Below are 16303 nucleotides of genomic sequence, written 5' to 3'. Positions count from 1 at the left end.
ATGCAAACATAAATACATGTAGCCGATAAGAGTAACAAGTTACAACTTACCGACTGCTATATCTACAATTTAACAATAATATTTATAGATTACGGTATGTTACATTTTAGCAATTGAACAACTGCAATCATTCTTTGATTCGAGGTTTCTTCCTATTGTCTACGTTTCTTCTATAAGCGCATACACGTTAATTTTGAAGTCATGTATATGAGGAGATGTTGCTAAAACGTTCATAAGAATATAACCAGACGATCCAGGAAAACCAAGTTAATAATAAGTATATATATATATAAGTTCAGCATATTACGGTATTAAAACATATACAAGTTTCTTTGCAAAACACTATGCTTACAATATCGACTCAAAACTTAGGCTAATCTTATAAGAAATGCAATTCAAATGACGAGTGATAGCAAGTGCTCGTACTAATTTATTTTGCAATTGTTGCATGTGACGCTTTACTTTATAACCGTATAATGGCGAGTGTTATCAGTGTTTTAACCAGGTTGTTTGTAATTTACGTTACTGTAATACCTATCATTGCACGTGTCTCTTGCAAGTCAATGCCAATGCACACATCACATAATGTTGGGTTGTTTGGAAACACTTCTGCAAATAATCATAAAGTAATAATTGTAAATATTCATGGAATAATAGTCTGCATATCTAAACACTTCTGTAATATCTCCGATAATGAATCATGCTTCATTTTTTCCTCTTTGGTTTGCATCATAAATAGAAAATTGAAAACTTTAATGTGACAAAAGGACAATAATCCGACAATAGAGAAGAAAACTGCATTAGCCCCCTATGGGTATTAAACTCAACGATGTCATCCTGCACCCGGAGGCGGGCAAAACCAGAATATATGTTATCGCTATTTTACGTAAGTACTGACTTATAATTTCCTTTCTCAACACAGTACAGTAATATGAAAAATAATCGCTAGGAGGGCACGTGCCATTTTCTCTGAAATTTAAAACGTCGTCATTGGTAAATTAGCGATAAACATATCATCATTGGTTATCTTAACCTGTACCGAGTCAAGCGAAAAAATGAATCTCGTTGAGATTCCAGCTATAATCCATAATTACTAGTAGTTCAATGAAATGGACGCCTTATGAAACATCGGTACACTTAAATGAACCAAAATTTAAAACAAAATATTGGACTAACAAAGACTAGAGATTTCTTATGTTGGTAGGGATATATATGAGTCACAAACAGTACCTTTCACAGATTCTTTATAAATAAATAGTACAACTAAGCAAAATGTAATAATGTTAAATTGTCATTCATTTACTTACTAAAAGGACTCATATGAAGGATTCGAATATCGTTGCTTGGATTATGGAAGGCATCTTTTACATGCATATAACGAATGTGTGTCATTACCTGGAATCACCTGTCTAATAACAATGAACAGTTCATAGATATCAAGTTAAAAATGTTGTAAGCTAGACAATCATTTTGTCTGCACTGACGCTCGGAAAAAAAAGAGAATTAAGACCCACATATTCCGAAATACAACTCAGCTGTTTTCTTATTTCCTGGGTTAGAAAATCCTAAGTATTTCGAAAAACAGTCAACTTACAATTATGATCATATTAATGATTATTCATGTCAACAAATACGTGCTGACTACCGGGCTGGTGATACCCTGGGGATAACAAAAAAAAGAGAAATGTTCCGGTTGATATAGGTTTAAACATTTTTAGGGTTTTTATATATTTTTGTGGTTGATTTTGGCTATTAATAATGATTGAAATGGAATTGTATGTGTTAAATTTGTCTTTCGATTTCTAAGGGTAATTAGAGTCATTTATTCGATAACAGCGTGACATTTATTTTAAGTCAATGCTTACCGTAAAGACACGTTTTTTTTGTTTGAAAGAGTTCTATTTTTTCCGTCATAGAGATGCAACTTATGTTTCATTGTTCCTAAATTATTACATCACCATATATGTAGCGCATTTGATAGTATCGTCGAAACAGTCTCTCTCCTATTGCGATAAGTTGTAGGTTGATCCTCGGCCAACTCAATCCAAAAATTGAAATGTCAATACGTATTATACTGCTTCTTGAGTGAGAGAGACAAAGACATCAAATACTTACCTCAATGCAAGAAAATGTCCTTGTCTAATATAACATTCATTTATTCGCTATCAATAACGTCGGGTCTTCACTGCTGAAACGTGTAAAATCACCACCTTCTGTACCTTCTCTGAGGTAGGCTCTATTTTGCTTGTTACACGAGAAAGCACACATACCTTTATAGTTTACTGGCGAACCTAGGAATGAGTGGAAATAAAAGTGCATCTGATAAATGTTTGATTGGATTTGCTATATAAAACATTAAACAATTACCGGTATTTAATTCATAATGTTTTGATAATGTTTTCGCTTACTTTAATATTTGGTACATTATAATGACCTTTCCAGTCTTCATTGTTGTGTTTCAAATTCAACGAATAATAAGTTAGTTTTTGTTTCATTTATCGGAAGTTGTTTTTTTTAAATGAGGCATTGAAAACGGTCATTAATGTGAAAAGAATTAGGGTAAAAAATCTTGTTGAGCAAAACAACACTCGTATCTATTTGTTTAACTCTTTTAATTGACCCATTTTTTTTATAGTCCCCGCAATTTGATATTTTGCTTGGAAATTTTTGTTCAGTTATTTTCTCTAGTATGTTTTTATTTATCAAAATGAAACTAGGAATTCACGTAAAAACAGGTAAAATTTCAGTCGTAAATAAACTCATCGTAGAGTAAGACTCATTATAGTAAAAATCAAAATATTAAACTTATCATAGTAAAACTCATCATAGTAAACTCATTAGGATAAAACACATCAAAGTAAGAGATAAAGGAAAATAAGTCAAAACTGGAAGCAACATAAAGTTAGAAAATGCGATCAAAGACCACGTTGAACCTTGTCGAGAATGTGTGATTGTATGAATAGTTATCTAAGGTACCAGGATTATAATTCAATACGCCAGACTCGCGTTTCGTCTTCATTAGATTCATCAGTGACGCTCATATGAAACCAGTTAAAAAGGCAAACAAGTACAAAGTTCAAGAGCATTTAGGACCCAAAATTCCCCCAAAAATGTGTCAAATACGGCTAAGGTAATATATTCATTGGAAAAGAAAAACTTTTAGTTTTTTGTGATTATATGAAATTGGAATAACATTTCATACACAGTGAGCATAACTTGAAATGACATAATGTCAATATTGTTGTCAGTTAAAGCTTTAAAATTTCAAATTTTATACTTTATTATAAGGGAGTAGGTCCGGTAAGGACGGATTTTGGCCTCAAATTTCAGGTTCATCTGACGAAAGATTTTGACCACTTTTAAAACACTTAAGTGTCTATTTCATTTGAATCAATTAGGTTATGTGAAAGATTTTCACTGATTTGGTCATTAAAAACGATCCGATTCAAGCTCAAATATGAAAAATGTACCAAATATCCCGAAAAATGTCACTTTTCAGATGGTTTTTGTCAAAAATGAAAGTGGCCGCATCCGTGTTCATCCTCAAACTTTATATATGTTATGTATTATCATAAAATACAACTTACATTTGAATATTAAGGATGAACACGAATGCGGCCACTTTTGTTTTACACGAAAACCGTCTAAAATTTAACTAAAATGCTAAAATTGTGAAGATTTCAGTAATTTAGCATGACTTAATGGTGCTAGTACCCGATATATATGCATCGTATCGTCAAAAAGAGGCTATATTTATGTAGCAGAAGCATTCTACTGTCCAATAAATAACTAAAAGTTTACATTTTAACAATTTTGTAAAACTGCTATATTTTGGGACCAAAAAGGGGTCTTACTGGACCTACTCCTTTGTTTAGATCTTGTATCTTCAATAGGTATACTAATATATAGTAAAAATTACATCATGAAGAAATGAACTGAATGTGTTCCTCTCCTAGCTACATATGTATCCAAACCAAATGTGTAGAACACATTTCATCATTTTAATCATTAATTTTTGTAATCAAAGCAATTAGTATCTCATCCATGAAAGTATTGAACATTGAAACAAAGTATTAAATAAACAATACTGCTAATGTTTAGTGTTAAGTTCAGGTAAGCTGTCATTGTCATTGATTATGCAACAGTTTAATATATATAGAACCCCATGTAAGCAAACACTGTCAAACATACTATCCACACTGATCTGTGTCCACACTTGTACATAGATAAAAAATAAACAAATTATTGCAACAGCAGTGGATAGAGTCAATAAAATATATAAATCATAGAAAAAGATTAAATATACTGGTACAGTATGATGCGTGAGCGTAGTAATAACAAAGATAATATTGTCAAGTATCTTGTTTTATGTTTATTTATACTAAAAACAGGGCGAAATTAAATGGCGAATGAATTTTTCACAACAGAATGGGACCTCAAAATGTCAGAAAGTTGGTGCTAGATTGGTAAAATGTAAATACGCCTACCTGCTTTAATTAGTGACCACCAACTCAGCGAAAATACAACTATTAGTTGAAAACACATCATCTTGGGCAAACACGATTGAAATAAATCAACTACCACTCTATCCATCTAGGAGAAAACATATTGATGCATAAATTTGTTCATTTCAGTCACTAATTAAAGCAGGTAGGCATATTTACATTTTACCAATCTAGCACCAACTTTCTGACATTTTGAGGTCCCATTCTGTTGTGAAAAATTCATTCGCCATTTAATTTCGCCCTGTTTTTAGTATAAATAAACATAAAACAAGATACTTGACAATATTATCTTTGTTATTACTACGCTCACGCATCATACTGTACCAGTATATTTAATCTTTTTCTATGATTTATATATTTTATTGACTCTATCCACTGCTGTTGCAATAATTTGTTTATTTTTTTATCTATGTACAAGTGTGGACACAGATCAGTGTGGATAGTATGTTTGAATGTTTGACAGTGTTTGCTTACAAGGGGTTCTCTATATATTAAACTGTTGCACAATCAATGACAATGACAGCTTACCTGAACTAAACACTAAACATTAGCAGTATTGTTTATTTAATACTTTGTTTCAATGTTCAATACTTTCATGGAGGAGATACTAATTGCTTTGATTACAAAAATTAATGATTAAAATGATGAAATGTGTTCTACACATTTGGTTTTGATATATATGTAGCTAGGAGATGAACACATTCAGTTCATTTCTTCATTATGTAATTTGTACTATATACTAGTATACCAATTGAAGATACAAGATTAACATTTGAAATTTTAAAGCTTTAACTGACAACAATATTGACATTATGTCATTTCAAGTTATGCTCACTGTGTATGAAATGTTATTCCAATTTCATATAATCACAAAAAACTAAAAGTTTTTCTTTTCCAATGAATATATTACCTTAGCCGTATTTGACACATTTTTGGGGGAATTTTGGGTCCTAAATGCTCTTGAACTCTGTACTTGTTTGCCTTTTTAACTGGTTTCATATGAGCGTCACTGATGAATCTAATGAAGACGAAACGCGAGTCTGGCGTATTAAATTATAATCCTGGTACCTTAGATAACTATTCATACAATTACACATTCTTGACTAGGTTCAACGTGGTCTTTGATCGCATTTTCTAACTTTATGCTGCTTCAAGTTTTGACTTATTTTCCTTTATCTCTTACTTTGATGCGTTTTACCCTAATGAATTTATGATGAGTCTTACTATGATAAGTTTAATATTTTGATTTTTACTATAATGAGTCTTACTCTACGATGAGTTTATTTACGACTGGAATTTTTCCTTTTTTTACGTGAATTCCTAGTTTCATTTTGATAAATAAAAACATACTAGAGAAAATAACTGAACAAAAATTTCCAAGCAAAATATCAAATTGCAGGGACTATAAAAAAAATGGGTCAATTAAAAGAGTTAAACAAATAGATACGAGTGTTGTTTTGCTCAACAAGATTTTTTACCCTAATTCTTTTCACATTAATGACCGTTTTCAATGCCTCATTTAAAAAAACAGATTCCGATAAATGAAACAAAAACTAACTTATTATTCGTTGAATTTGAAACACAACACTGAAGACTGGAAAAGTCATTATAATGTACCAAATATTAAAGTAAGCGAAAACATTATCAAAACATTATGAATTAAATACCGGTAATTGTTTAATGTTTTATATAGCAAATCCAATCAAACATTTATCAGATGCATTTTTATTTCCACTCATTCCTAGGTTCGCCGGTAAACTATAAAGGTATGTGTGCTTTCTCGTGTAACAAGCAAAATAGAGCCTACCTCAGAGAAGGTACAGAAGGTGGTGATTTTACACGTTTCAGCAGTGAAGACCCGACGTTATTGATAGCGACCAATAATGGAACAGTTAAAAGAATAAATGAATGTTATATTAGACAAGGACATTTTCTTGCATTGAGGTAAGTATTTGATGTCTTTGTCTCTCTCACTCAAGAAGCAGTATAATACGTATTGACATTTCAATTTTTGGATTGAGTTGGACGAGGACCAACCTACAACTTATCGCAATAGCAGAGAGACTGTTTCGACGATACTATCAAATGCGCTTCATGTATAGTGTTGTAATAATTTAGGAACAATGAAGCTTAAGTTGCATATCTATGACGGAAAAAATAGAACTCTTTCAAACAAAAAACCGTGTCTTTACGGTAAGCATTGACTTAAAATAAATGTCACGCTGTTATCGAATAAATGACTCTAATTACCCTTAGAAATTGAATGACAAATTAAACACATACAATTCCATTTCAATCATTATAAATAGCCAAAATCAACCACAAAAATATAAAAAAAAAAAATAAAAAAAAAAAATGTTTAAACCTATATCAACCGGAACATTTCTCTTTTTTTTGTTATCCCCAGGGTATCACCAGCCTGGTAGTCAGCACGTATTTGTTGACATGAATAATCATAATTGTAAGTTGACTGTTTTTTTCTAACCCAGCAAATAAGAGAATAGCTCAGTTGTATTTCGTAATATTTGGGTCTTAATTCTCTTTTTTTTATAGTTTTTTTTCCGAGCGTCAGTGCAGACAAAATGATTGTCTAGCTTACAATTTTTTTTTATATCATTGTTATTAGACAGGTGATTCCAGGTAATGACACACATTCGTTATATGCATGTAGAAAAGATGCCTTCTATAATCCAAGCAACGATATTCGAATCCTTCATATGAGTCCTTTTAGTAAGTAAATGAATGACAATTTAACATTATTACATTTTGCTTAGTTGTACTATTTATTTATAAAGCATCTGTGAAAGGTACTATTTGTGACATATATATCCCTACAAACATAAGAAATCTCTAGTCTTTGTTAGTCCAATATTTTGTTTTAAATTTTGGTTCATTTAAGTGTACCGATGTTTCATGAGGCGTCCATTTCATTGAACTACTAGTAATTATGGATGATAGTTGGAATCTAAACGAGATTGATTTTTTCGCTTGACTCGGTAGAGGTTAAGATAACCAATGATAATATGTTTATCGCTAATTTACCAATGACCACGTTTTTAATTTCATAGAAAATGGCACGTGCCCTCCTAGCGATTATTTTTCATATTACTGTACTGTGTTGAGAAAGGAAATTATAAGTCAGTACTTACGTAAAATAGCGATAACATATATTCTGGTTTTGCCCGCCTCCGGGTGCAGGATGACATCGTTGAGTGTAATACCCACAGGTGGCTAATGCAATTTTCTGCTCTATTGTCGGATTATTGTGTTTTTGTTACATTAAAGTTTTCAATTTTCTATTTATGATGCAAACCAAAGAGGAAAAAATAAAGCATGATTCATTATCGGAGATATTATAGTAGTGTTTAGATATGCAGACTATTATTCCATGAATATTTACAATTATTACTTTATGATTATTTGCAGAAGTGTTTCCAAACAACCCAACATTATGTGATGTGTGCATTGGCATTGACTTGCAAGAGACACGTGCAATGATAGGTATTACAGTAACGTAAATTACAAACAACCTTGTTAAAACACCGATAACACTCGCCATTATACGGTATAAAGTAAAGTGTCACATGCAACGATTGCGAAATAAATTAGTACGAGCACTTGCGATCACTCGTCATTTGAATTGCATTTCTTATAGATTAGCCTAAGTTTTGAGTTGATATTGTAAGCATAATGTTTTGCAAAGAAACTTGTATATGTTTTAAAACCGTAATATGCTGAACTTATATCATGTATATATATATACTTATTATTATCTTGGTTTTCCTGGATCGTCTAGGTATATTCTTATGAAAGTTTTAGCAACATCTCCTCATATACATGACTTCAAAATTAACGTTTATGCGCTTACAAGAAACGTGGACAAAAAGAAGAAAACCTCGAATCAAAGAATGATCGCAGTTGTTCAATTGCTAAAATGTAACATACCGTAATCTATAAATATTATTGTTAAATTGTAGATATAGCAGTCGGTAAGTTGTAACTTGTTACTCTTATCGGCTACATGTATTTATGTTTGCATTGTTGTTTGTGATACATTATAGATTGTATCTCATTTTAGCCTCACCAATTTAATGACAGTTATTTTCAGTCGCAATCATTTCATGTAAAGTCAGGACGAGAACACATTACCAATCAACTGTATATCGTTAACTTTGGAATGCTACTGTAGGTCGAGGAGTATATAATATAATATCAGATCGAGGGAAAATAGTTAATACCCCAACATAACGCTTACTCGTACATCTGCAATAGTATATGCACTGAAAAGTAGATAGGTTTTCCTTTCAGAATTTGTATCTAAATTAAAAAAAATACTTTCTCCTTGAGTACCGCAATGTTGTTACAAATATTCATACTTCACATGGGGTCCAATTCAAGGTTCCAATTCCACAATTCCTATCTTACATAAATACATTTCAGTACATCACTTACTGCCAAACGAACGCCCTTATTTAATATAGAAGTCTGGAGACAATCGTATTTCTATATCGTAGTCAACAATTTGGGTATTCTAATGTTTATCTGTAATGTATATATCAAATTTTCGCACACAGTTCGCTTGTTCAATTGGTTGTAGGTCATAATTGACGTCATTGTTGTATTTACTTCATATTTTGTTTTAGTTGAATGTGCAATTGGTAAGTAAATTTCATTTTTGTCATCTGCTTTGGGTAACATTTTTAAGTATGTGAATTAATACTTTCTGCAACCTAGGAGAATTTTTAATATTAAAGATTGTGATTGATAAAAGTTTGTCAAAAACTTACCCAACATCTATGAAGCATCTATTCCTATATGCATTGACAGGAAAACTTTTCAACAAAATACTACACTATATCTTGATTTAGAAAAGAAATATTTCGACAGATAATACATTTTATTATACTTCAAGTCAAAATGCCAAACATTGGTTAATGAGAGGGTGATAATGTACTCTACCCGTGACAAATACTCAATATTCCTTCACAGAGACGCTTGATCAAGTGAGCTTTACTACATGCCAACAGTTGCTTGGTACAAGACGACATAGTTTATTACTTTGAGTTAAAAGATTGGTAGACAGTAATAACAGAACATTCAGTATTAATAATAAATTAAATAACAAATGTGTGAGAGGGTGATAGAGCAGACTTGCAACACTTTTAGGAATTTTTGGTCCTCAATGCTCTCCAACTTCGTACTTTATTTGGCCTTTTAGACATTTTTTTATTCGAGCGTCATTGATGAGTCTTTTGTAGACGAAACTTGCGTCTGGCGTAATTATAAATTTTTTATTCTGGTATCTATAATGAGTTTATTTACACATAAAAAAACGTTGTCAATCTTGTGTTTGCATCAGTAGACAATGTTTTCTCGGGGTAACAATCTGCTTAATCACCCTCTAAACTAAGTGTCCTTTATATATCAATAATATTTTGATTCTACTTCAAAATGTCCTTGAATTTTAAATTTTGATATCACTATATCTCTAATTTTTGTCAGTCTTAAAAAACTTCAGGTTTTACTAAATGTCCAATGATCAAACATATACATTTTAATATTTTTGCATGAAGTCTTTTTTTTAATAAATAAATCAAATATATTGTTCCGCATGTGGAGCAGGGTCTGCTTACCCTTACGGAGCACAAGAGATCACCCCTAGTTTTTAAATGGGGTTCGTGTTGCTGATTCCTTAGTTTTCTATGTTGTGTGAGCTATTGTTGTCTGTTTGTTTTCATTAAGGCCATGGCGTTGTCAGTTTATTTTCGATTTATGAGTTTGACTTTCCCTTTGGCATCTCTCGTCCCTCTTTTATACAATCATTATTGTCATTAGGTATTTTTCTCTGATTAGACTAAATAATAGTCGACATTTTGATTTTGCACTATATGAGATAAAATTTGCCTTTTATACCATCTTCCTTACTCACTCGGTTGCATGGATTTAAAATACTTATTTCAAACAAACGAACTTATGAAATTGATATGTTTTTCAAGCGTAGAAAAGGAAGCTTCCCGTTTACATTTGAAAATTTCAAAAAGAATCTTAATTCAATAAAAATCTTATTTTGTAATTTATGCTTTTTGTAAGAAGATAACAATTACAAATTGTTGCAGTTAAGGTTAGATTTATGTTTTGATGAATGAAGTCATACATGTTTTAGAATAATTCGTATACTTCACAAAGGAATTACAGTGACTACATAAAGCATTGCACAGCACAACAGACAAGACAAACCACCAAACGCCAACTTATCTTAAAGAAAAAGCACATGGAAAATATAACAAGCGTTATATTATATTTATCCACTGTCGTTCTTTAAATTTGAAAATTTAACTATCGCGAGTGAATACATATCGTTTCATACTTGATGCAGAGGAAGAATCTATATTTAATAAAGAAAAGCAACTTTTTAACGAAATAAAAATGTCACTTACATTTCAGTGAAGAAACCGGGTATGTAAAAAATAACAATTTTCATTTTAAAAATTTGGACATTATTCTACCAATCTATAATATGAAGACGTACTTAAAACTGTCTTCAATTTATCTACACTTCATCTCCGATGTCGCTTGATCATTGCCATCTGTTTTCAATTAATATTTATAAAGGTAGACACATAAACATCAATGAGACAGCCACTTAATAGTGCAGTAAGGTGACCTATAGTTGTTAATTTCTATGTAATTTGGTCTCTTGTGGATAGTTGTGTCATTGGTAATCATACCTCATCTTGTTTTTTATATAATAGATAAAATGTAAATAAAAGAGGGGTACAACAGTCAACATTGTGTTATCATCTTAATCACTATAAAGATAAAACAACTATATCAAAATAGTAAAACAAAATGGCATACAGACTCAGCAAACACGAAAGGCAAGAATAAACCAAAATGACCATACCAATGTAAAACAATAGCGAGATGTATAAATACCGAGCTACGCAAAAAAAAAAGTATATTACCAAAAATGGACAGTAAACGATAATAATTACAAAGACAAATAAAAGAACACATCTATAGAAAATATGAATGTATATTTGTAGAAGTAGGATGTAACATACCCATGGTATGTCCTGTAACAATGAAAGGACAGGTACAGTGTACATGTGAAGGTCTGCCTAAATATGACGACGGTTTATGTTGTGATGGAAGCGGTAGTTGTTAAAGATTAAGACTTGGCAATGAATACACAAATAATGTTTATTTGAAATAAATGATTTTCATTGTTAATCTGTTCTTTTATTTGCAATTAGATATATAATATTTGATTTAGCATTTGGAAATGAATTTGACTGACGCATGGACATAAGGACTGCGGGACTAACGGGTCGGTGACAATTACGAAAATGTCTCTCTTGTTGATAAACTTGTTTATTTTTGTAAATAGTATATATGTTTCTGACCATTTTTGCTGTTAACATCATTACTTTAACTAGTATGGTTTTAAAAAGGTTAACAACGCAAAACGTTGATTAAAAAATAATAATTTAAGAGAGGAAAACAGTTACGGTACTTCTGGTTGCAGAATATTTAGAATATTTCAAGATAATTGCCAAGTACGCAGCAAAGAGTGAAAAATGTCACCAAAGAGCACAAACATTCATAAGGATTCGATTGACAAAGTTGGTCAGGGTAATTTATTTTTAGATTTTATCTTTCGGATCATTTTGGTTTGCAAAAAAACATACAAAAACAAAAAAACAAAAAAAAATAATACAGAAATTATAATTAAGGAACAATACTTCTTAAAGAAGATGCGAAATACTTGCCAAAATGAAAACAAAAGCTGTAAGAGTAACAAAACGAAGCGAAAAGTATCAAAAAAGCTATTCAAAACTAATATGACAACGAAAAGTCTACCAGAAGACCAATAGACCAATAGACCAAAACAACAGTATTCAAAATCTCAACACAGAAAACTAAAGACTAAGAAGCAAGGAACCAACCAAAAACTGTAAATGATCTCCGATTCTCAGTAAAGAAAACCGGTTCCTGCTCAAATGTGGCATACGGGACGTTGTGTGTGTATGTACATACCCGGTAATAGGTATAACTCGGTAGGCAACTTCGAGAAAAGGACAACTAAGTTTTGGTTACGACTGGCATACACCCGTCGTCATTTGTGAAACAGATATTTATTAACAATAAATCAACTCGCGATGGCGTCCAGAAATATATTTGAAGAAATGATTTTAACTGCATTATTTGGAATTCTTGGTGCAATAGTTTCCTTTTAAGCATAAGCAGCAACCATTTATCAAGGAAATAATGATAAGAACACCAAGCCCTAGAATATCAATCAACGGGGGGGGGGATATATCATCCATATGCAGGAGCTGCTGGAATGGAACATACATTTCCATTCGCAGGCGCTAAATGAATTTAAATACTATATAGAAATGGAAAGTTCGCAATAGGGAAGCTGAAATTATCTCTACTGTCGAAAAGTTTGTTCTCAACCGACCCTCATTGTCACTTTTCACAGGTTATTCATGTTATTCAAGATATTCTTTATTTCAAGTTCGATATGATATTAGCATTCTACATATATATATTAGTGTTGTCTACGGTTAACCGGTTAACCGTTCGAACGACCGAATACCGAATACCAAAAACGCTAACCGGATAACCAGACTTATTTTCAATTTTAATAGATTTGATATAAATTTTGATTGAAATCATTAAATAGTTATGTTTTCTTTAAAAATTGTCGTCGTGGTAATTAATTTAACAGATCAATTGTCCAGTATATTGATTGTTATTGTTAATTCAAAAATATAAAATTAATTAGAACTTACTTGTCTTTCAGCTCGGGGCAAGATCTTAAGGAAACATAAATAGTTACATGTTTTTTAACAGTAGCTTAAAATCAAATTTTACGATTTACTTCATTATTTCATTTCATAATATTGTGTAGACCTACATCTTAAATGTGCAGTCTTTGTCATACTTTAAACGGAATGCTAACTAAAAATCTGTAAAAATTTCAATTTAGATTAAAACACTCCACATCGTTTTCGGAGACAACAGATAATAAAAGAATCATCGGTTTTAGACATATTCAAATCTACGAGATCAAGGCGGTTTTTTTTTTAATTTTTCAATCTGAAGTTAGTAGAAACACCATAGTTGATACCGTGTATTTGATTATTAACAGTCATCAATCGACAGGAATCTTCACAGACATGCCTTATAATACCAAAGGACAAACTTCAATTCGTCGTATTATAAAAACGTAAATGTATGACTTGAATGGAAGGTAGTCACATTGACACTCATAACACATCTTCTTATATCTATATGTTGGGTACTATTGATAAGGCCTTCAACTATCGGTTAACCGGTTAATCGGTCGAACGAGTATACGAGTAACCGGTTAGGCAAACGTATACGATTTGACAACACTAATATATATATATAGTCACCAAACTTCCAGTGAGAAGACGTCATTTATCTATATAGCTGAAAGTGATGTTAAAGGATTATGATTCAATTTTCTTAGGAATCGCCTGTATGAAGTCAGCCTCATATTAAATAACATGGACCAAAAAGACAAGAAGCGGAGAATAGTTGGTTACCATGGGCATGATTGGAATTATAATCGTTTGTTGAAACTCCCTTCCTCTAAACGTAACAATTGTGTTGTCAATCAAGAAATCAAGCATCTTGATAATCATTATAATGCCAGTTTAATGGATCATTTTTTTGTTTGAATCAGGGCTTTTATTTTTTTGGTTCAATTACATGCGTGTGAATATGTTAGACATTCTTTGTTTTCAACAAAGCTGGACCAGGTATTTCAATTTGTCTTTGAAATACTATTGCAATACTAAATTACTACAATTACCGAAATACCTCTTCTATTAATCATTGTTAATGAGTCAACTGTTAATGAGTCAACTGTTAATGAGTCAACTGATAATTTTGTAATTATTAAACAAAAAATATAGCTCTTTGCGTCCCGAATATTTTTCCTCTTCTGATTTGTAGTATCTGTTAATGATTTTCTAAGTATAAGACAATGATTTACATAGTATCCTCTTGTTCTAAAATCATGATGGACAAAAGTCAGGAACAGAAAACACAAATATGAACTAGTTTTCTTAAACATCATTCAGCAAAAAATGTTGGGTAAGATTGATTCATCAGTATCATAGAAGATTTTTTTTTTTAATTAATGAAGACAAACACAAAGTAATATATTAGGTAATTATCAAGACCCAAACAATATGTCTTTTACGGCAAGCAGGGGTTGCAATTAGATATTGTATTCAGTAAGTATATTTCAGTGCGAATTTGTAAAATGTCCTGAGATTTTGTTCTGTATCACTTAAAACATAATATGTGAATTAAAAAAAAAGTGCGTCGGCAGTGTCAAATATCACTCCAATTGCAATAAAACATATTTGGACCTATGGATTCAATAAAATGATACTGAAGGCGCCTAGCATAACATATCAATACATTAAAATTCAAATAGATTCAAAACATCTGCTGTACATTATTATCATATACTTTATATATTTCTTTATACTACCTACCCTTAATAAGACCCGGATATCCTTGAATATGGTTAATTATCAGTGAGTTTGTATTTGGTCATCATAATTTAGAGGTATGGATCTTGGATTCAAATGTTAAAGTTCTTGATTCGATTCCCCGCATAGACACTGTAAATATAATGGAGTTTTTTTTACATAAGTTTTGAAAGATTGCTCAACATTTCCAGCAAAATGTTACAAAACAAAACAAAGCATGCAGAACAAAGAAATACAAGGGAAGGTGATCTGATTCGGATCGTCCCTATTAAACAAAGGAGTTTGAATGTAATGATGGAGAAAGCAGGCATGGTATTGTGCTTGGAGAGAACCACGTACCATTCTAGTCACTTTAGACTGGAAAAAAACACCTACCACGTGTGATGATCAAATTCACAATTTGTGTTGTCAGACTAGTGATACTATAGCTGAAATACTGAGACCACTTGGTCTACTCCAAAATCGATGTTCTATGCATTATCTCTTTTCAAAATATTCATATATTACTGATGTTTGTTCCAATATAAAAAGTGTGCATTAGTTACCAAAACCCTATGGATGATATGTGCTAGTCTATTTGGTTCCCATACCGCTGAACCATGGTTATAAGGTGAATTCTTTTAAGTGCCTTACATGCCTTATGTTACATGTATGTCGTTTGGACGATGTAGATATTTCTCGAAAGGAACATTGGCTTTAGATGTTATTCTGTTGATTTGGCAGCGTTAAGCCAAATCAGTTCTAACTGTATCAACATATTCTATTGAAGTACTGACACTTGATTGTATCCAATCATTTCATAAAATTTTTCTTTTCCTATTTACCTGTAAAGTGCAGCAATTGGCAAAAAAAAATGTTGTTTGAAATGTGTTTGATCATTTCACTAGTACTGCCAGGTCTTATTAAGGATGGTGTAGGTCGTCAGTATTATTTCACTAAGGAGAATCACATGCAAAACATTATATACTAGAAGGCAAAATTGTTTTAAAAGTTCTCTATATATAGCAGTTTCAAAGATACAACAAAACGTTTACTATCAAAAAAAAGATGTAGTATGATTGACAAAGAGACAACTCTTCACAAGAAACCAAATGACACAGAAATTAACAAAGCCGTTCTACTACTTTACCGTGTCGGCCATCTTGGTAGACAAATAAGATCATCGGACACATTTTGTTAAACTAGATATTAATACTGAATGTTGCTACGTTTGGTTCCTAGTTTGGTTTCAGATTAGATTTTTGTAAACGTTAAATG

At 31.5% G+C, this 16303-nt stretch overlaps 1 protein-coding gene across 1 annotated transcript; it reads left to right on the top strand.

Moving 5' to 3' along the window:
• The first annotated feature begins 6254 nt into the window (after window positions 1–6254).
• Window positions 6255–8023, top strand: LOC143084211 (uncharacterized). The gene is made up of 3 exons (XM_076260622.1): window positions 6255–6449; window positions 7132–7235; window positions 7932–8023. Exons 1-3 carry the CDS (start codon window positions 6274–6276, stop codon window positions 8021–8023), a joined length of 372 nt encoding a protein of 123 aa, XP_076116737.1. The 5' UTR covers window positions 6255–6273.
• The last annotated feature ends 8280 nt before the right edge of the window (window positions 8024–16303 follow it).

This window comes from Mytilus galloprovincialis, chromosome 7 (genome assembly GCF_965363235.1).
Source record: "Mytilus galloprovincialis chromosome 7, xbMytGall1.hap1.1, whole genome shotgun sequence".
NCBI lineage: Eukaryota > Metazoa > Mollusca > Bivalvia > Mytilida > Mytilidae > Mytilus > Mytilus galloprovincialis.
The sequence above is the reverse complement of the archived record's forward strand: the minus strand, read 5'-3'. Positions and strand labels throughout refer to the sequence as shown.

What these genes read in the sequence shown, in the direction of transcription:
- LOC143084211 (XM_076260622.1), top strand. Translation starts at nt 6,274, where the DNA reads ATGTGTGCTTTCTCGTGTAACAAGCAAAATAGAGCCTACCTCAGAGAA. An exon ending in GGACATTTTCTTGCATTGAG is followed by an intron (nt 6,450 to 7,131) that starts GTAAGTATTTGA and finishes CATTGTTATTAG; the next exon opens with ACAGGTGATTCCAGGTAATG. An exon ending in CCTTCATATGAGTCCTTTTA is followed by an intron (nt 7,236 to 7,931) that starts GTAAGTAAATGA and finishes GATTATTTGCAG; the next exon opens with AAGTGTTTCCAAACAACCCA.